Consider the following 22,372-nt stretch of genomic DNA (forward strand, 5'->3'; position numbering starts at 1 on the left):
GTCCACTAACGGATTGGCGGAGAGGCTCGTTTAGTGACTGAAACATGTCATCAAAGCATCAAAAGAGGAAGATTCACCATCCAGGAGAGTAAACAACTTTCTCATATCCTATCGAAATGCGACTCAAGCCACCACACAAAATTCACCAAGAATGTTGTTCCTGAGAATGAAACTGAGAACTAAATTTGATCAATTCATACCACCTGACACTACTACTATAATAGTGACAACAACATTCATGCCGAGAGGGCTAGAATACAAGAGCAGGGATGTACTTCTGAGGCTGTACAAGGCTCTGGTCAGACTCCAGTTGGAGTATTGTGAGCAGCTTTGGGCTCCCTATGAAAGGAAGGGTGTGCTGGCCTTGGAAAGGGTCCAGAGGAGGTTCACAAGAATGATTCCTGGAATGAAGAGCTTATCGTATGAGGAAGAGCTTATCGTATGAGGAACAGTTGAGGACTCTGGGTCTGTACTTGTTGGAGTTTAGAAGGATGAAGAGGGATCTTATTGAAACTTACAGGATACTGTGAGGCCTGGATAGAGTGGACATGGAGAGGATGTTTCCACTAATAGGAAAAACTAGAACCAGAGGGCACAACCTCAGACTAAAGGGACGATCCTTTAAAACAGAGACGGGGAAGAATTTCTTCAGCCAGAGAGAGGTGTATCTGTGGAACTCTTTGCCGCAGAAAGCAGTGGAGGCCAGGTCATTGAGTGTCTTTAAGACAGAGAGAGATAGGTTCTTGATTAATAAGGGGATCAGGGGTTATGGGGAAAAGACAGGAGAATGGGGATGAGAAAAATATCAGTCATGATTGAATGGCGGAGCAGACTCGATGGGCCGAGTGGCCTAATTCTGCTCCTATGTCTTATGGTCTTATAACAAACATAAGTTATTCGCTGTGAACAAACATCGAAATTTTGGAGTTTTAAACAAGGGGAAAGAGTTTTAGCGAGAAACTACAAGTGAGAAGTGGGTACACGCAACCATTCTAGCTAAGACAGGCTTGATTTCTTATACAGTGCAACTTGATGGCGAAATAATATGGCAGAGACACGCGGATCAAATCCTTGCTTCAAAAAGCGAATTAGCAGAGTCTGTATCAGAAACTTTTACATCAAATGCCCAAAGTTGTGAAATCCCTGAACCAAGGATTACTACAGAACCAAGTGCAGATTCTACTCCAGTGGAACAACCAAATCTCAGGAAGCTGACAGTGAAGCAACTTCACAAGGTGAAGTACCTGGTACTCGTGAGGAACAGGTTATCGAGGATGTCAAAGATCACACTCCAGAAAGTCGTATCTTCCCAAATGTCCATCAAAAAGACTCTTGTATTAATTGTCCATATGTAGATAATATTTGGTCATGTAACTAATGTTCATAGTGGTTGATGATTAATATTTAAAAGTTTGTTGTCATAATACTGAGGTGGTCAGAGATGAATTTTCCAGATTATTTTTCACTTTTTAGTCTTGGGTAATTTTCTGGGGTTGTATTTGCCTGTCCCAGGAGATGACATGGCTACTGTGAGAAGCAGCAGGCATCATAAAAACTGATGGCAAGCTTAATAGGCTAATTGTTTTTTTTTTCTGACATTTATTCTTGTATTTTGTGATGTCTTCCTGTTCAGCTCTTTCCGAGTATTCTGGCTAATCAGCCATGCCTAGATAGTACAGGGCTTTCATTTCCTTAATGGGTGTTCACAAAAGTGCCTGACCTGTGCCAAGTAGTTTGATAAAATAATTAAACTGATTGCTGAAACATTGGTAATATTTGTCACTCTATCTTAAAGCATATTGTAATCACTATAGCAAGATTGAACAAAACATATGTGTTGTTTAGAAATCCTGAACCCCTCTATTTGCAGCAGCTAAATAAAACAATTGCAATATCTTCAATAGATTACAAACTTGTAACAGTTAAACAATTGAATATTTTCGGCAACTTTGTTAAGTGGTATTTCTCTTATCAAGGCAAGTACTGCAGTTAATACTTGAAGTTTGGCTCAATTCTACATACATGAAGTGAAAACTATTAAAAGGCTCACTTTAGTCAATGCAATCACTTAATGATAGCTACATCCAGTGATTAATTTATAGTGCACAATGTTACCTAATAACTAAAACGTGCTCTTCTGATAGGCTAGTCTTTCTGACATTATTTGGAGTAATACCAACCCATCGGACCAGACTGTTTGGTTCCTGGTTTATATTGGGTTCAGTGATTGATTGCAGCCAACATAGCAAATGGTCGCAATGTCTCTGGAAAAGAAAAACATTTGTTTAAGAAAAACTTACCAAGTGCTGTATCACATCCCTGATATTTCGCATTGAATTACTTTTTTTTGAGGTAAAGTCACTTTTGTTATGTAGGCATGAACGCAGCAGCTAGTTTGCCAAGTCAATAAGATAATGAATGTATCTTTGATGGGGATGTTTGACGGAGGATTATTGCCCAAGAGACAATTTGCTATTGTTCTTCAAAGGAACCCATTGGAACAGATAGACAGGAATGCAGTCTGACATTTCACCTGAAGGACAACGCCTTCAAAAGTGTAAAACCGCAAGAAACTACAAAAGATCATGAATGTAGCCCAATCTATCACACAAACCAGCCTCTGAACCATTGATGTTGTCTACACTTCCCGCTGCCTTGGCAAAGCAGCCAGCATAATTAAGGACCCACACACCCCGGACATTCTCTCTTCCACCTTCTTCCTTCGGGAAAAAGATACACAAGTCTGAGGTCACGTACCAACCGATTCACGAACAGCTTCTTCCCTGCTGCCATCAGACTTTTGAATAGACATATCTCGCATTAAGTTGATCTTTCTCTACATCCTAACTATGACTGTAACACTACATTCTGCACTCTCTCATTTCCTTCTCTCTGAACGGTGTGCTTTGTCTGTATAGTGCACAAGAAACAATATTTTTCACTGTATACTAATACATGTGACAATAATAAATCAAATCAGATACCCTAAGATAACTGCACAGACTCACCAAGAGAAAAGTTAGTCAGGATTCCTCCTCCTGGTAACAATCCAGTGACTCCGATGTGCATGTAGATATTGTGTCAGAATAAAATCAGGGCCGCGTTTTAAACACTTGATGAAGGAAATAAATTGCTAACTGGGCACATGAATCTACAGACAAACTACAAATTTGTCTAACTAATCAAAGCCTCGTCTGTGGCTGGGATTCTCCGGTCCTGCTGTAGTGCATGAGGATTTATCGAAGCACCAATTTCTCTGATTTCACTGGCTGCGGTGGTAGGGGTCCAATATCAGAGAATTCCAGCCATTTTCATGAACAGATGCATCTGGTGATGGATAGTTTGGTAAGTAAGAGGTCAAGTACGTCTTTCACCCATGTTAGTTCTGTCACCACCTGCTACAGGCCAAGTCTGACAATATGTCCTTCAGGACTCGCCAGCTCAGTCACTAGCGACACTACTGAACCACTCTTGGTGATGGACATTGAAATTCCCCCAACCAGTGAACATTCTGTGTCCTTGCTACTCTGTGTCTCTTCCAAGTTGTCTTCAATTTGAAGGAGTCCTGATTCACCGGCTGAAGGAGGATGGTAGGTGGCAATTAGCAGAAGGCTTCCTTGCCTATATTTAACCTGATGCAGTCAGACTTAACATATATTAAGCTGCTCTTTCTCTACACCATAGCTATGACTGTAACATTATATTCTGCAACCTCTCCTTTCCTTCACCCCTATGTATTCTATGAGCAGTATTGTTTTGTCTGTATAGTGCGCAAGAAACAATACTTTTCACTGTACCTTAATGCATGTGACAATAATAAATCAAACCAAAGAGACTTCATGAGGCTCAGTGTCAATGTTGAGTATTCCCGGGGCAATTCCTTCCTGACTGTATACTGCTGGAAAAGTTTGGAGGATGGATAAAAGATATGATTCTGTCTATATGACGCTTAACAGTTCGCCCAGTGTTATTGAGGTGGCTTTTCAGGGTCAATGGACTAGATGTGTCTTTGCTGTGTCCAAATCCTATGCTTCAATCAGTGTTGTGCGCTAAGTCTTTATCATAGCGATTTAGTACAATTGAGTTGTTTGCTAAACCATATCAGAGGGTGGTTAATAACTAGTCGATCACATTGTTGTCCTAAATAAACAAGATCAGTAAGATTTCCTACCCTGCAAGGTATTAGTGAGACAGATGGACTTTTAAAAGAATTCAGTGGTTTCATGATCACCATTACTGATACCGGCTTTTGTTCCTAATTTATTTAATTAACTTAATTTAGTTCCCTATTTGCCATGGTGGGAGTTGAACTCATTAGTCCAGGCCTCTGAAATACTCACCCAGTAACATAACCACCATACTCCATTAAGTGTACTGCTGTTACGTTACATTTGTTGCACATTTAGACTTTATGTTACTGATAGTGTCAGCTTATAATAGCAGTAAGGGAAACAATGCACCTGTGACCTGAGTGAACAGTGCAAGCATCTGTGTATCCCCTTAATCAATCAGATTTAAGGATTGAGAAATAGACAGCACAAGAACTGAAAAGAAAACCTAAATGAGAGTGAATGAATTTAATGCAAAATCAGATATGCAAAGAGAGGGAAAGTGATTGGATTAATAGAGAGAGGGGGACATTCCAAAAAGATTGACAGATATAAAATCTTCAACAATGCATTTGTGAAGGAATGAGACTCCACATTTATTAGTTAATTTTCAGTGCCAGGGAGGTTCACGACAATCGTTGACAATTATCACATTGTACTTAAGCTTGAAATGACAAGACTTAACACTTGTAACTCCAATGTAAATACAGCAGCTTCATTCCACTCAATGCATGCCAATGGTGATGCAAACAGTGAGGTGCCATTTATGTGAAGTGAGCAGTGGAGTGGCACAATTCAGACAGCAACTTTTGGATATTGGCATTTAACAACAGACATGCTTCTCTCAGTAACACTGGATGTGTTGTTGTGGCATTTGTGTATAAAATAATAGTAAGTGCCATTCGCCTCACTATTATTTTGACAGCACATTCCAGCCCTTTTCAGATTTTTGACGGCATGAAATTCCCTTGACTGCTGTATTTCTCTAGTTTTAACGTGCCTGCACATTTCTTGTCACTCACATTCACCCAAGCCTTCAGCAATGTTCACTTGAAACAGCTAATGAGGGATGAGCAGGATTGGTCAGATCGCTGTTTTTCTGCCACTTTGTTCTGTCTTCTCTTTGTGAAAAGCTCCTGGATATATTTAACAATTTGGCAGAATGGGGAAATCCTGATTTACATGTTGCGATTTCATAGCAGGATACGTGGGTACTGCACTATGCCAGCTCAAGTTACTTTTTCTTTATTTTGGTGGTGATCTGATTTGATTTTGCACAATATTTTGCGGTTGCTACTTTGAATTTATCTTAATTCTTTCTTTAGTAAGGGCAGCCAGTGTTGGTTCCAGGCCAGTGCCAATTCTGTTCTGTTCTGAAGGTAGATATGAAAGTACGGAAGTTACATCCCACAGAGACCTGAAATGTAAAGACTGGACTACCCTACAACCACCAGCAGTCAATCAATCTTCTGAGAGGGAAAAATAAACAGATGCCCAGGAGCAATTCGGAAAAGATGGTTTGAAAAGTTCCTCTCCCACCACCTTAGACAATAGAAACTAGTCGAGGAGCCAATATTGATCTTTCTTATGTTACTTGTATTATTACACGCTGTTATGATCCTTCCGAGCCCCGGGTCATGGGGGGATATCTGGTTAGGGACCAATAATATTTTGTTCAACGTAGATAAAGTTTGAGATTGGAGATGCTTACTAAGTGAATAAAGCCACAAAAGTCTACAGGTTTTGAGCAAACGAAAATAAACTCTACTCTCCAAGTTCAGAAAGATCTAAATATCTAAAGCTCCAGTATTCAGGGTAAGTATGAGATGTGTGCGAATTAACAGGTGAAAACTGGTCAGACACACCATGCTACACAACTGATGCCGGCTGTGACCAAACCAGATTCCATGAATTTCTCAACAACCCATCCAGGTATTTGTCGTAATGTGAGCCAACCAATCTCGCTGAAACTTTGGCTTTTTCATGAGGATTTCCAATATCCACATTTGAAGATTTCATCTTGGAATTCTCTCAAAAGGTTTCTCCCACACAGATGGATTCAATAATCAGCCACCTTGCAGGAATTCCATCTCACCTTCTGAGATTATTTTCCCCTGGATCTCTGAGTACACTCGGGCTTCACCCTCCAAGCCTCAACCTTCGGAGCACAACTTCGGATCTTTGGACACACCAAGCAGAAGCCACTGCTTCATAGGGGTATCTTTGCCCCAGTGGTCCGCAGCATGGTATCACCAAACTTCAGCTGCCTTCTCGGATCTTCAGGGCTTCTCTCATTCCCACTTTTCTTAAACTCTTTCTTTCACCCGGAGCCTATTTCTCTGCTCCTTTCCTGTAATTTAACTTAATGGGACCTCTTTCTGCTCCCTGTCTTTTATCCCTCACCTGGAACTTCCTGTTGGGACCTCTCCCTATCCCCCTCCCTAGTTTGAGACCTCTCACTGTTCCACTCACAAGTGCTGCTCTGTAGGACATTTACGAGATCATGGCATTCCCTGCCTGGACATCTGACCTGCCTTTTCGTGCAGTTCTTTCTTTCCTTCTCCTACGCAGATGCTCAGGGTTGGTCCCTGGCCTGAATAAAAAACCTGAACACTGTGCATGTGCGACCATTGTCCAGCCGTGCATATGCAGGAGACCAACGTTCATTGGGAATCGGAGTTCCCTACCTCTGAGTAAGTATAGATTTCTTAACAGTACTTCAGGAAAGTGATGGAAAGGGTCATCAGCAATGCAATCAAGTGTCACTTGCGTAGCAACAACCTGCTCACTGATATTTAGTTTAGGTTCTGCCAGGGTCACACAGCTCCTGACATGATAGCCTTGGTTCATACATGGACAAAAGAGCTGAAATACAGATGTAACGTGAGAGACACTGCCCTTGATATAAAGGCTGCATTTGACCACGTGTGGCTTCAAGGAGCCCGAGCAAAACTGGAGTCAAAGGGAACCGGGAGAACACTCCGCTGGTTGGGGTCCTACTTAGCACAAAGGAAGATGGTTGTTGGAGGTCAGTCATCTCAGTTCCAGGGCATCCTCAGGGGAGTGTCCTAGGCCTAACCATCTTCAGCTGCTTTATCAATGACCTTCCTTCCATCATAAGGTCAGAAGTGGGGATGTTCACTGATGACTGTACATGTTATTTTGTACATACCTGCAAAGTCTAAGTACAACATTTGTTTTGCCATTAATATTTTATTTTATGTCCTTATATCTTGTGCTGTCATTTTACAGTAATATTCATACCTTGCCTTTAAGCTCATCCTTAAGGCATGCAGCTTCTTTTGAACTCTCCACCAGATCCTTTGAATAGTTGATATCAAGTTTGCATTTTCAGTGACTGTGCTTGTTTGCTCCTTAGTTTATTTGATAGCCGTTTTCTGTGGTATTCTCTTGCAGAGGTTTCCCAAATATACAAGGCATGGTTAATAAATGGTCTTTCTTTCCCTCAATTTGCATTAAGTCATTATCCACAAGAATTGCAGTCTCAATAGCTACTGTCACCAAATTTAACCCTCACACCAGTTGAGTAGTTTGGATACTTGAAAAACAGTGAAAGTTATTTACATCTCCATGATGATCAGCTGTTATTTTCTATTCCCACTACATTTCCACATCTGGTTAGGTGCATTGGCCATGCTAAATTCTCCCTCAGTGTACCCGAACAGACGCCAGAGTGTGCCGACTAGAGGATTTTCACAGTAACTTCACTGCAGTGTTAATGTAAGCCGACATGTGACACTGGCAGATAAATTTTTAAAAATCTGGATTTCAGTTTCATTTCATGGTCATGATGTTTTTGTGAAGAAGATGAGAATCTTGCTGAGAATAAGTAAATGATTGTGTGTGTGGGATTGCAAAATTCAGAAATGAATTTAACATTCACATATAGCTTAATGCTGGCAGCCCCGAGGTTTCTGGTGTCACTAGTGGCTTCTTTATTGATGAGTTTTATTAATGGAAATGAAACTCATTTATATAGCATTAAACTTTTAAACCTGATCTGTCAGATACTTGTCTCTCACAGGTTTATTGGGAAAACTTACCTTTAACTGTCAGAACTGGTGATCCAAGTCATTGTGTGGTTAATACACTTAGAATTGGCTTTGTCCCTGGTGTACTCATAGGCTTCTCCTTCTTGTAACCTAGAACCCACGGCAGCACCATTCAATGTCTCAGCCAGAAGCCTGTCAGCTTCAGAAGTGCAAGTTTTCTGGGAAGCTGTTCCCTGGGAGACAAGCAAAGGAAAAGTGCGGGGTTATGAGGTAAGAAAAATTAATCCTTTCATTAGCTCTGAAGGATGGAAAGAATCCGTGTAATTACTGCTAAAGTTCATGCGAATCAACAGGGCCGTTTGGGAATAATTTATCTTGGAAAATGTATCTATAATGAGTCAAGTCAAGTGATATGAACAGTCAGTGGGGAAACAAGCCAATTCATTTTGATGCAAAAAGTTATTCACCTAATGACTGTGAAAGAATGATGATATATTGTACAGTGCAAGTTATTTTCTTACTGTTAAATAATTGGCAAAAGGTCAGTCTGTATCATGATTAAACAAGTGGGAAGGTAACTTCAGATTCATTCCAATGTTCAGCACCATTCATGATACTTCAGATACTGAAGCAGTCTGTGTCCAAATGCAGCAAGAACTGGACAATATCCAGGCTTGGGCTATCAATGGCAAGTAACATTCACACTACACAAGTGCCAGGAAATGACCATCTCCAACAAGAGGGAATTTAATCATCACCCTTTGACATTCAATGGCATTACCATAGCTGAATCCCTCACTATTAACATCCTAGGAATGACCATTGGCCAGAAACTGAACGGGAACAGCCATATAAAGACTTTGGCTCCAAAAGTAGGCCAGAGTCTAGAAATCCTAAAGCAAATAACTGACCTTCTGATTCCCCAAAGCCAGTCCACCATCTGCAAGTCAGGAATGTGATGGAATACTCTCCCCTTACCTGGATGAGTGCAGCTCAAACAACACTCAAGAAATTTGACACCATCCATGAAAAAGCAGCCTGCTTGATTGGCACCCCATCCAAAAACATTAATTCCCTCCATTACTGACTCACAGTAGCAGCAATGTATACCTTCTATATGATGCACTGCAGGGACACACAAGGCCCCGTAGACAGCATCTTCCAAAGCCATGACGACTACCATTTAGAAGGACAAGGGCAGCAGATACATGGGAACACCACTATCTGTAAGTTCCCCTCCAAGCCACACACCATGCTGACTTGGAAATATGTTGCTGTTCCTACACTGTCTTTGGTTCAAAGTCAGGGAACTCCCTCCCTAACAGCACTGTTGAGTGTGTACTTACATCACATGGACTACAGCAGTTAAAGAAGGCAGCTCACCACCACCTTCTCAAGGGCAGTTAAGGATGGACAATAAATGTTGGCTTAGCCAGCAAAGCCTGCATTCCATGTGAATAAAAAAAAATCCAATATTACTTGAGCTATTTGCCAAAGCATTGTCTGTGTCTATAATATTGCTTAATGTAAAGTTCTGTATGTTTTCATGGAAAGAGCCATAAACTTAAATATTTTGAACTCCCTCTCCCACAAATGTTTTCACTTTAGTATCAAAAATTTCCATATCAAATAGAAATAATATGGTTGGTGCAAAATTCTATTTACAATAACTTTGACCAGCTCAAAGCATTTTAGATACATTAAAATAAATGTTACTGTACCCATAGGCTGTCATGGACTATGGTTAATTACAGAATTACATCCTTTGACTTCTAGCTACTGTAACAAAGATGATTTCTTGGACCTCAAGTCATTACAAAATCACATTTTTAAAGCTAGCTCTGTCATATGGTTCCATAAGTTCCATAAAACTTTGCCCCAATAGCATATGATAGTCAATGGACCTAATTGCTGTCTAATCATTTCTGAACAGGTAAGAATCCTTTTGAATTGATGATGGAAATTATATTTTCTTCAGAATTGAGCTTTGCAAGTCCAAAATGAGCATAAGCAGAAAGCCCTCCACGAATCATATTTAAATCCCACCAGCCAAACAGTTCACTCATCTGCATAGCAAACACATTCTCACTGGACTGTAACGGACTCCTACATCAACACTCATGGATGCAGATGTAGATTTCTCAGAGATCCTCAACCTGGCATATCTGGTTACTCGTCGACTGCTGGACATTAAGCTGTACTACTGCCCTCCACCTCTCAAAGGCATACCTGATTATGGAAATAATCACATTTTTACCAATTAAAAATCAAATAAGCACTGGCCTTAGTCTATATCTCTTTAGTATAAATTGCAGCATCTCACCTATTGTTTATTCTAATAGGAGGAAATTGCTGGGATGTGAGTGCACATGTGCAGTGGGGCATGTTGTACTTCCCCAATTCAGACTTTACAAAGGAACATAGAATCATAGAATCCATATAGTGCAGAAGGAGGCCATCGAGTCTGCACCGACCACAATCCCACTCAGGCCCTATCCCCGTAACCCCGCATATTTACCCTGCTAATCCCCTGACACTAGGGTCAATTTAGCATGGCAAATCAACCTAACCTGCACATCTTTGGCAAACCTAAATGCAAATTTCTGCAGTATCATTTCAAATTAATTTTAATATACCTACTTCGGGCAATCACGTGTTTTCATTTCATCTCATTTCCATTCAGATAGCTAATATGTAACAATCAGGTACCCATTTGGGGTTCCTTTATAGTACGCTGTCTGAAGAATAGAATTGGTTCATGGATATTATTGTCCAAAAAATGTCACTTGGAAACAACCTATTACCTCAGCTAATGTTATGACGGAATTAGAGCCAGGTTCCAGTTGCATCTGTGCCTTTGGGATGGGAAGGATTTCTCTCCCAAAAGATTGTCACTTCTCCACAGTAGTTGGACTGCACTCATGGGTACAAAGTAATTTGCGGAAAGTGATAGGAATCATTGCAACATATAGAATCGCTGGTTTACTTTTACCTAACACATTTCTTCATTTCAGATGCTGCCATTACATTTTTACTTATTGTATACCGATCAGTTGTACTGACCATGTGAATCTAACCAGCTTAGCCATTTATGACTATTGGAGAGTAATTAAATAGTAATTAAACACATTTTCAAGAGCGCCCAAAACTCAGCCTTCTTTATAGCTTTTACTATCTTATAAAGTTTCCAGACCACAAATTTCACAGGTTTCGGGTCATTTTTCTTTAAAATATGTTTTACAATCATGATTTTATCAGATTAGTTGTGAACAGTAACAGAAGATTATCAGTCGCTATCCCTTTTGAACATTTTGCTGTTGTGTCTGATGATGATAATGGCATCAGTGTTTGCAGCATTGTCATTAATTTTTTAGCCCAGTTTTTACAGTTTTCTATCAAACTCTGTGCTTTGTGACAGGGTGTGGTTCTGCTTCAGATTAATTCCTGTTGATTCTCTGATTCTTTGTATATTGTTCTTAAGATATGGTACTGGGCAGACGATGAGAATGAAGAGACAGCAGACAAACTGAGATCAAATGGAAACAGTACTTCGGCAAGGGTCACAGGATTGAAGGGCAGCACGCTATATTACCTGATGGTTAAAGCATACAGTAGTGCCGGAACGGGACCTGCCAGCCTTCCAGTTAATGTCACTACTAGGAAACCACGTGTGTATTTCAGGAACTGAATGATAAGTTACTTCACTGGTGAAATGTTTTGTAAATGGATTTCCTTACTAAGTTGCGTCTCCCACTGAGGTGGATTGCAAGCCAGTGAAAACCTGCAATCTCCTCATTTAAACTTGTTCATGGGGCTGAATTCACAAAAGTCATTCTGACGAAGGTGCTATGTGAACGCTGATCTCACCCACCAATCCTCTCTGTTTCTACTTCTGCTTTCCAGCCTTTATATATTTTTCTCATCAAAAATAATGATCTTGACTATATGAACTAAAGAAAGAAATCAAAAACGTGCAACTATATAGCACTTGGGCGGCACGGTGGTTTGCACAGCTGCCTCACAGCGCCAGGGACCCAGGTTCGATTCCAGCTTGGGTCACTGTCTGTGAGCAGTTTGCACATTCTCCCCATGTCTGTGTGGGTTTCCTCCGGGTGCTCCGGTTTTCTCCCACAGTCCAAAGATGTGCGGGTTAGGTGGATTGGCCATGCTAAAATTGTCCCTTAGTGTCAGGGGATCTAGCTAGGGTAAATGCATGGGATTATGGGGATAGGGCCTGGGGCATTGTGATTGGTGCAGACTCGATGGGCCAAATGGCCTCCTTTTGCATCATAGATCATAGAGTCCTATAGATCATAGGACTCTATGATCTATGATCTTTCACCCCAATGTGTGCTGCACCCCCAATTAATTACATTTTGACTGCTGTCTGTAGGCAAAATCCCACAAACAGCAAATGGATGAATGACCAATAAATGGATGTTGGCAGTGTTGGTTAAGGATAATTGTTAGCCAGAACTCTTTTTAAATAGCATGATGGGATTTTGTACATCAACCTGGACAGGTAGACATCAGTTTTGCTTTTCAATTCCAGTGCCCATAAAACTCAAAGCTATTGGCACACACAATACTTTTTCACTGATATGTTGACTCACTATTTCACTGTTTTGCAGCACCAAGTCAAGCACCTGGAAAAATATGGTGGGAATCAGCTAGCTCCAGAGTTGTTTTAAACTGGGATCACGTCAAAGCAATGGAAAATGAATCAGAAGTGACAGGATATAAAGTAAGTAATTCTAATAATCTATAAGTGTACCAGCTGAGAGTTTGGAAAGCAGAATATTATTTCTATTATCTCAGAAAGTCCATACTGTTCGAAAGATCCCTTGAGTGATGCCGAAAAGAACCATACATCTATCACAATCTGTGTGTAATAAAGTCATCATCTTTAAGAAATCCCTGATAAATCCCTTGTAAATTGCCACCAGAATTGCTCTTTATTCATTTCACTGCTTTTTTACACTTGCCATATTTGGTACAATTTGGAAAACAGCACTTTACAATATTTTTGTGTAGATAATTTGTCTTACTTGAGGGATAAGATAATTTGAAGAGAAATGAAACTATTATCCATCTCAGTTGATGTATGATCAATGATTTAACTGATTCACACCTACACTATTCCCCCACCTCCTCCCAGATAGACATTCACGTATACTTGCAAAAGGTCTTGAATCTTGTGAACATTCAAAAGTCCAATCTTGCTTATTGAAGCAAGTCAGTTTTTGTGTGCAATGCCCTTCTCTGATCTACTTCAATCCACTTTCATTTAATGTAAGACTTTTCTTCCCTCTTCATCAACTAAGTTCACAGCAGCACAGTGGTTAGCACTGCTGCCTCACAGCGCCAGGGACCTGGGTTCGATTCCTGGCTTGGGTCCCTGTCTATGTGGAGTTAACATGTTCTCCCTGTGTCTGCATGGGTTTCCTCTGGGTGCCAGTTTCCTCCCACACTCCGAAAGACGTGGTGCTTAGGTGCATTGGCCATGCTAAGTTCTCCCTCAGTGTGCTCGGACAGGCGCCGGAGTGTGGCGTCTTGGGGATTTTGACAGTAACTTCATTGCAATGTGAATGGAAGTCTACTTGTGACACTAATAAATAAACTTTAAACTTAAAGAATCGTAGAATCATAGAATCCCTACAGTGCAGACAGAGGCCCATCGAGCCTGCATCGACAACAATCCTACACAGACCCTATCCCCGTAACCCCATGTATTTACCCTGCTAATCCCCCTGACATTAAGGGGAAATTTAACATGACCAATCCACCTAACCTACACATCTTTGGACTGTGGGAGGAACCAGAGCACCCAGAGGAAACCCACGCAGTCACGGGGAGAATGTGCAAACTCCACGCAGATAGTCACCTGAGGTTGGAATTGAACCCAGGTCTTTCACACTGTGAGGCAGCAGTGCCAACCACTGTGCCACCATGCTGCACCAAAGCTAAGTAATTCCTATTCCACTTTTGATGGCTGTTAGAAATTTGATTTAAAGTGAACCAAGTGGGTTTTTCTGACAATTGACAATAGTTTCATGGTCATTAGTAAATTCTTAATTCCAGATATTTTTTATTGAATTCAAATTCCATCATCTACTCTGGCGGGATTCGGCCCTGGCTCCCCAGAGCATTAGCTGAGTTTCTGGACTTAATAGTCTAGTGACAATACCATTCGGCCATCGCCTCCAAGTTCAGCTATAGTTCAGGATATGAATATTAACACAAACAGAACTACATTATTGAAACAGAATAGCTGGAGGCACTTGAGTACGTAATTGGCTAATGCAGTGGTTTACAACTGGGGGCTCCCGAGAAGGTCTCATGGGGTCTTTAGTGGCTGTCTGTGTCAATTGCACAGGAAATCTGAAGCCAGTTTAATGTCAATCTTCAATGTTTACAATAACCAGAACACAAGGTTTTACCTTCCGCTGATCAGTACGGCATCATTTTAGCCCCAGCCTCACACAGGACAAGAGAAGCTGGAAATTGCAGCTTTGCCCCACAGGTTCATGGTTATTGGTCCGTCAAGTTGACAAGGATACCGCATGCAGCTTCATTAAGCACAGTTGGCTCATTAGTCCTGCACAAGAGGTGAAGCAAGAGCTGGCACGACTATCAAATCCATCAATCTCAGCAACAGTTTTCTCAGTTCTGGAGACATTTTACCAACCTTAGTGATAGCCTACCAACTTCAGCATAAATATACCAACCTCAGTGATAATTTACTAACCTCAGCAGTAACCTAGAAAGACAAGAGTAACAGGCGGATGGCAACACCACAACCTGCAAGTCACGCACCAGCCTGACTTGGAAATATGTTGCTTCATTGTTGCTGGGTCAATGTAACACCCTCCCTAAAAACACTGTGGGTGTGCCAATACCACATGGACTGCAACAGCTCGAGATGACTGCTCACCATCACCTTTGCAAGGGCATTTATGGATGGGCAATAAATCCTGGACTTGCCAGCGATGCACACAACCCATGAATGAATAAAAGAAAAGTGACAAATCTGTTAACTTCAGTACAATTCTGCCAATCTCTATAACATTCACTAACAAATATTTTACAGAGACCTTGAGTTAGACTTTTTAATTCTGAAGCAAAATATTGCAGATGCTGGAAATCAGAGATAAACAATTGTGAAATACTCACACATCAGGCCGTATCGATGAAGTTAACTTTGTCTCTTTCATGCCATGTGCTATTTTCCAAATAATTCTAACCTGTGACATTTTATCAAATGCCTGGACATGTTGACACTTTTAATAAGTAGATGAATGATTGTAATTTAAGCTAAATAAATGGTCAATAACTTGTGGCATTAGTGTACATCACAACTATAAGTCATTTCTCTGATGCTGCCATAGTGTCTCCCCAAGTAGAATGCAGCAATGAATAACAATTAGCAAGCTGCTGGTGCCTTTGCTTTCACAATACTCTCTCCTGACAAAAATACTTTGGAATAGGAATCTACCAAAGGTGGCATGGTCAACATCAGCCAGCTCACCCACCTACAAACACGCACACACGCACACTCGCGCACACATGCACTCTCACACACTCTCTCACACACACACACACGCTCTCGCACACATACTCGCACACACACACACATTCTCACACACGCGCGCATACATTCTCTCACACACACACATTTTCTCACACAAAAGCTCACACACACGCTCTCACACACACGCTCTCACACACACGCTCTCACACACGCTCTCACACATGCTCTCTCTCACACACGCTCTCTCTCACACACGCTCTCTCTCACACATGCTCTCTCACACACGCTCTCTCTCACACACGCTCTCTCTCACACACGCTCTCTCTCACACACGCTCTCTCTCACACACGCTCTCACTCGCACGCTCTCACTCGCACGCTCTCACTCGCACGCTCTCACTCGCACGCTCTCACACACATGCTCTCTCACACACACGCTCTATCACACACGCTCTATCACACACGCTTTCACGCACACGCTTTCACGCACACGCTTTCACTCACACGCTTTCACTCACACGCTTTCACTCACACGCCCTCACTCACACGCTCTCACACTCTCACTCACACGCTCTCACTCACACGCCCTCACTCACTCACTCTCACTCACTCGCTCTCACTCACACGCTCTCACTCACACGCTCTCACGCTCTCACTCACTCGCTCTCACTCACACGCTCTCACTCACACGCCCTCACTCACACGCCCTCACTCACACGCCCTCACTCACACGCCCTCACTCACACGCCCTCACTCACACGCCCTCACTCACACGCCCTCACTCACACGCCCTCACTCACACGCCCTCACTCACACGCCCTCACTCACTCTCTCACTCACACGCTCTCGCTCACACGCCCTCACTCACACGCCCTCACTCACACGCCCTCACTCACACGCCCTCACTCACACGCCCTCACTCACACGCCCTCACTCACACGCCCTCACTCACACGCCCTCACTCACACGCCCTCACTCACACGCCCTCACTCACACGCCCTCACTCACACGCCCTCACTCACACGCCCTCACTCACACGCCCTCACTCACACGCCCTCACTCACACGCCCTCACTCACACGCCCTCACTCACACGCCCTCACTCACTCTCTCACTCACACGCTCTCGCTCACATGCCCTCACTCACACGCCCTCACTCACTCTCTCTCACTCACTCTCTCACTCACACGCCCTCACTCACACGCCCTCACTCACACGCCCTCACTCACACGCCCTCACTCACACGCCCTCACTCACTCTCTCACTCACACGCTCTCGCTCACACGCCCTCACTCACACGCCCTCACTCACTCTCTCACTCACACGCTCTCGCTCACACGCCCTCACTCACACGCCCTCACTCACACGCCCTCACTCGCACGCCCTCACTCGCACGCCCTCACTCACACGCTCTCGCTCACACGCCCTCACTCACACGCCCTCACTCACTCTCTCTCACTCACTCTCTCACTCACACGCCCTCACTCACACGCCCTCACTCGCACGCCCTCACTCGCACGCCCTCACTCGCAAGCCCTCACTCACTCTCTCACTCACACGCTCTCGCTCACACGCCCTCACTCACACGCCCTCACTCACTCTCTCACTCACACGCCCTCACTCACACGCCCTCACTCACACGCCCTCACTCACACGCCCTCACTCACACGCCCTCACTCACACGCCCTCACTCACACGCCCTCACTCACACGCCCTCACTCACACGCCCTCACTCACACGCCCTCACTCACACGCCCTCACTCACACGCCCTCACTCTCACGCCCTCACTCACTCGCTCTCACTCACACGCCGTCACTCACTCGCTCTCACTCACTCGCCCTCACTCACACGCCCTCACTCACACGCCCTCACTCACATGCCCTCACTCACACGCCCTCACTCACTCTCTCTCACTCACTCTCTCACTCACACGCCCTCACTCACACGCCCTCACTTACTCTCTCTCACTCACTCTCTCACTCACTCTCTCACTCACACGCCCTCACTCACACGCCCTCACTCACACGCCCTCACTCACACGCCCTCACTCACACGCCCTCACTCACACGCCCTCACTCACACGCCCTCACTCACACGCCCTCACTCACACGCCCTCACTCACACGCCCTCACTCACTCTCTCTCACTCACTCTCTCTCACTCACTCTCTCACTCACATTCTCTCGCACTCACATTCTCTCTCACTCACATTCTCTCTCACACACAGACACACACATATTCTCTCACACGCGCTCACACACACATGTATGCACACACAACGCACGCTCACACCATGCACACGCAATGCAGACACACAATGCACATGACGCATGAACATATCTTTGCATCCATAGGAATCAATGAATACCACTTCACTGCTGCAGGATTGGATAGCGGTAGAGACTGACTGAAAGCTAGAATAGAACAATGTAAAATAATTCTGGCACCTCCACAGGATTTCAAATTAGCAACTCTCAAAGAAGGTCTGAGTCTGTTAACTATGGCTGTGCTGACATTTCTAAAAACCTTGTGTGGCTCAGAAATCTGGTCAGAAATCGTACCAAATATTTGAAAAACTGACCTATGCAACTTGATTTGTTTTTGAGAAGGACATTCAACTGAGAAATAGCAGACTGTTGAAACAAAAAAAAACACCTCCTGAAAAAGCATGAGTAAACATTTGATATTCACTTTGATGTGAACCTCAGAACAGAGCATCATTATAACAAAACTACATGGCTTTGTCTAACAATAGAACCATAGAAAATTTCCAGCTCAGAAACAGGCCTTTTGGCCCTTCTTGTCTGTGCCGAACCATTTTATGCCTAGTCCCACTGACCTGCACTTGGACCATACCCCTCCACACCCCTCTCATCCATGAACCCGTCCAAGTTTTTCTTAAATGTTAAAAGTGGCATTTACCACTTTATGCGGCAGCTCATTCCACACTCCCACCACTCTCTGCGTGAAGAAGCCCCCCCTAATATTCCCTTTAAACTTTTCTCCTTTCACCCTTAGCCCATGCCCTCTGGTTTTTTTCTCCCCTAGCCTCAGCGGAAAAAGCCTGCTTGCATTCATTCTATCTATATCCATCAAAATCTTATACACCTCTACCAAATCTCCCCTCAATCTTCTACGCTCCAGGGAATAAAGTCCCAACCTATTCAATCTCTCTCTGTAACTCAGCTTCTCAAGTCCCGGCAACATCCTTGTGAACCTTCTCTGCACTCTTTCAACCTTATTTACATCCTTCCTGTAACTAGGTGACCAAAACTGTACACAATACTCCAAATTCGGCCTCACCAATGCCTTATATAACCTTGTAAGAAGTTTAACAACACCAGGTTAAAGTCCAACAGGTTTATTTGGTAGCAAAAGCTTTTGCTACCAAATAAACCTGTTGGACTTTAACCTGGTGTTGTTAAACTTCTTACTGTGTTTACCCCAGTCCAACGCCGGCATCTCCACATCATTATATAACCTTACCATAACACTCCAACTTTTATACTCGATACTCCGATTTATAAAGGCCAATGTACCAAAGGCACTCTTTACGACCCTATCCACCTGTGACGTCACTTTTAGGGAATTCTGTACCTGTATTCCCAGATCCCTCTGTTCAACTGCACTCTTCAGAGTCCTACCATTTACCCTGTACGTTCTACTTTGGTTTGTCCTTCCAAAGTGCAATATCTCACAATTGTCTGCGTTAAATTCCATTTGCCATTTTTCAGCCCATTTTTCTAGTTGGTCCAAATCCCTCTGCAAGCTTTGAAAACCTTCCTCACTGTCCACAACACCTCCAATCTTTGTATCATCAGCAAACATGCTGATCCAATTTACCACATTATCATCCAGATCATTGATATAGATGACAAACAACAATGGACCCAACACCGATCCCTGCGGCACACCACTAGTCACAGGCCTCCACTCAGAGAAGCAATTCTCCACAACCACTCTCTGGCTTCTTCCATTGAGCCAGTGTCTTATCCAATTTACTACCTCCCCATGTATACCTAGCGACTGAACCTTCCTAACTAACCTCCCATGAGGGACCTTGTCAAAGGCCTTGCTGAAATCCAGGTAGACAACATCCACCGCCTTCCCTTCATCCACTTTCCTGGTAACCTCCTCGAAAAACTCTAATAGATTGGTCAAACATAACCTACCACGCACAAAGCCATGTTGACTCTTCCTAATAAGTCCCTGTCTATCCAAATATTTGTAGATCCTATCCCTTATCACACCTTCCAATAACTTGCCCACCACCGACGTCAAACTTACTGGCCTATAATTTCCCGGATTTCTTTTGGAACCTTTTTTAAACAACGGAACAACATGAGCCACCCTCCAATCATCCGGCACCTCTCCCGTGAATACTGACATTTTAAATATGTCTGCCAGGGCCCCTGCAAGTTCAACACTAGCTTCCCTCAAGGTCCGTGGGAATACCCTGTCCGGTCCTGGGGATTTATCTGTGCTAAAAGCAGCTAAAATGCTCTCCATTTCCCAGCTCCTGAATTTGTACTAAAGCTAATTGTTAATCCAACTAAGAGAAGCCAAATAAATTAAAAGCACATGGGAAAATGTAACACTGGTGTCATTAGAAGTTACTACAATCGGAGCTAAGGCGCAATATAGGGCGAACCAAAGACCTCGGAGTTAATGGGAAAACATGATGCTGATATTAGATGTCAGAAATTGGGTACCTTTTCTTCCCTGTCACAATCATCTGTGATGTTAATGAACAGAAAAAAAATGATCTTTAAGAATTGTTCTGCTGTTACAGTATAAGGTTCTTGAGATTTAAGTGCTTCAAGGAATGACCAGAGAACTTTAATCAAGAAACAAATTCATGCAATACCTGGAGGTGCTCCAGGCTAGCATTCTGTGCAACGTTTGGTAAAATATTTCATTCCTCAGTGTAAACGTTCTTCATCTGAGCAAACACAAAATCCACCAAAACATTTTTTTTTAATGTGCACACACCTGGAGTTGTCTGAATTGTGACATCTCCCAGATTGAGGAATGCATACTGTGATGACAGGTCATCAGTCTTAGACTGTGCTTCCTTCCAAACACAGTCTGAATATTCCTAAACCTCATCAGAGTTTAAAAATAACAATCGGAAGGGGATTACTTTTATTGTTTTTAATGGTAAAATTACGCTGCCTATTGAAGAAAATTTGGAAACGTGTTTCTTTTCTTGCTCTGCAGCTTTAGAGTTCCCATCTCAGTGCGCTTTTAGCTTTTACTTCTCAAATCTCCGCACGTTAATGTGGAACCCAAGCCCTGAGTCTAGTTTAAGAATGTTGGTGCAAGTTTCTTAAGGAACTCTCCCAAGCACCTGCTCTTACTTTGGTGAAGAGCCATGGTAATCCTTAAGATGAAACAACACCCATGCTGACCCAGATTTCGTGGTCGGCAGCAAAAGAATGGTGCTCGCCATTCACCTCAATGATAGCCATCCACAAAGCATTGTTGGACTTCTGAATGGTGACTTGCTCCAGTCCAGCGTCTGATCCAGTACAGTGCCCTCTATAGGAGTTCTATGGGAATGCTGAGCAGAACAAGAAACAGTGAGGCTCCTGAAGCAGCCAGACGCAAGAGCAAATTTTAACTCTAAGTGAATGGGTTTTGAGTGAGTTAAAATCTTGCCTGCAAAGACTAAACAAAAAATAAAAATTGTGTTCAAATCATATACAGGAAGCAAAATAAAGATCGGGAAAGATAGATCGGATTAAAGATGAGAGATAAAATAGCCAAAAATGTAAATACTGATTTTTTTTTAAATCCCCAGCACTCGTTAACTTTTGAAGAAATGAAATGCCACATCTATGAAATTAAATTTTCAGGGCTAGAAAGGTTGCGGGACAATAAATATCAGTTATCAAGCTGCTTAATAATTCACACTTTCGTGAATGTGCCAGGACTAACTTTTTTCAATATCTTTACTGGGAAACTAGTAGATTTGTACAGCAAATTCATTCCATCACCTTGATTTCACTGTCCAGCGCTTTGGAGAAGTGGATTATCTCTGACAGCATTCTTCGGATTTTCATGTAATAGTGAGCAATGTTAGCCTTGCCCTTCTTATTTACATAAAATCCAGGTTGTTGGTTCTGTCGGAGCTGAGTCGAGGTTTACTCAATAGCTGTGCGACTAGTCTGGGAGCCATGATTGTCCCATTGCCTGGTTGTAATCTTGAGTATAAAATCTGTGAAGAACTGATCATAGCGCAAATCTAGAATGGATGTCTTCAAGTCTCCCATTGGAGTAAAACCACCTCTTCATTGAAAGTAATGGGTTGGAGGTGGTTATGGTTGTGACGGGGGGGAGGAGGGGGTGGAAGTGGGTAGTCAGTTCCATGCCCTAATTTCTACTTAGAAAATAATGCCCAGCATGTGATGGAGACTAGTGCCCAGTATTATCTGTATATTGTTAGGGTACCAGAGCAGAAACCCCAAAGTATGTTATGAAGCCCAATGAGACCCCAACAGATCTTGTTATTTTGGCATTAATGTGAAGATGAGGTCTTTCACTCAGGGTGTGATTCTATCGACACACTAGGAAGCTTTTGTCAAAACAAACGATTTAATAATAGTTTAACTATAATGAATTAATTAGCTTAACTTTTACCCGTGGAAATACTTCAAACATCACAAAATACAATTCTTAACTGCTAACCAATTTCTATTAGTTTCAATTCAAGCAATAT

The 22,372-nt window shown here is 42.7% G+C and overlaps 1 protein-coding gene across 1 annotated transcript in view; it reads left to right on the forward strand.

Annotated features, from left to right (window-relative positions):
* LOC144491525 (contactin-4-like) overlaps positions 1-22,372 on the forward strand; it is a 1,235,140-nt gene that overhangs the window by 1,113,200 nt on the left and 99,568 nt on the right. The window contains exons 19-21 of the mRNA XM_078209439.1: positions 8,277-8,392; positions 11,604-11,790; positions 12,754-12,866. Coding sequence (XP_078065565.1) covers positions 8,277-8,392; positions 11,604-11,790; positions 12,754-12,866 — 416 coding nt within the window. The remainder of the gene's footprint in view (positions 1-8,276; positions 8,393-11,603; positions 11,791-12,753; positions 12,867-22,372) is intronic.

Source organism: Mustelus asterias, chromosome 3, assembly GCF_964213995.1.
Source record: "Mustelus asterias chromosome 3, sMusAst1.hap1.1, whole genome shotgun sequence".
In the NCBI taxonomy this organism is placed as follows: Eukaryota; Metazoa; Chordata; class Chondrichthyes; order Carcharhiniformes; family Triakidae; genus Mustelus; species Mustelus asterias.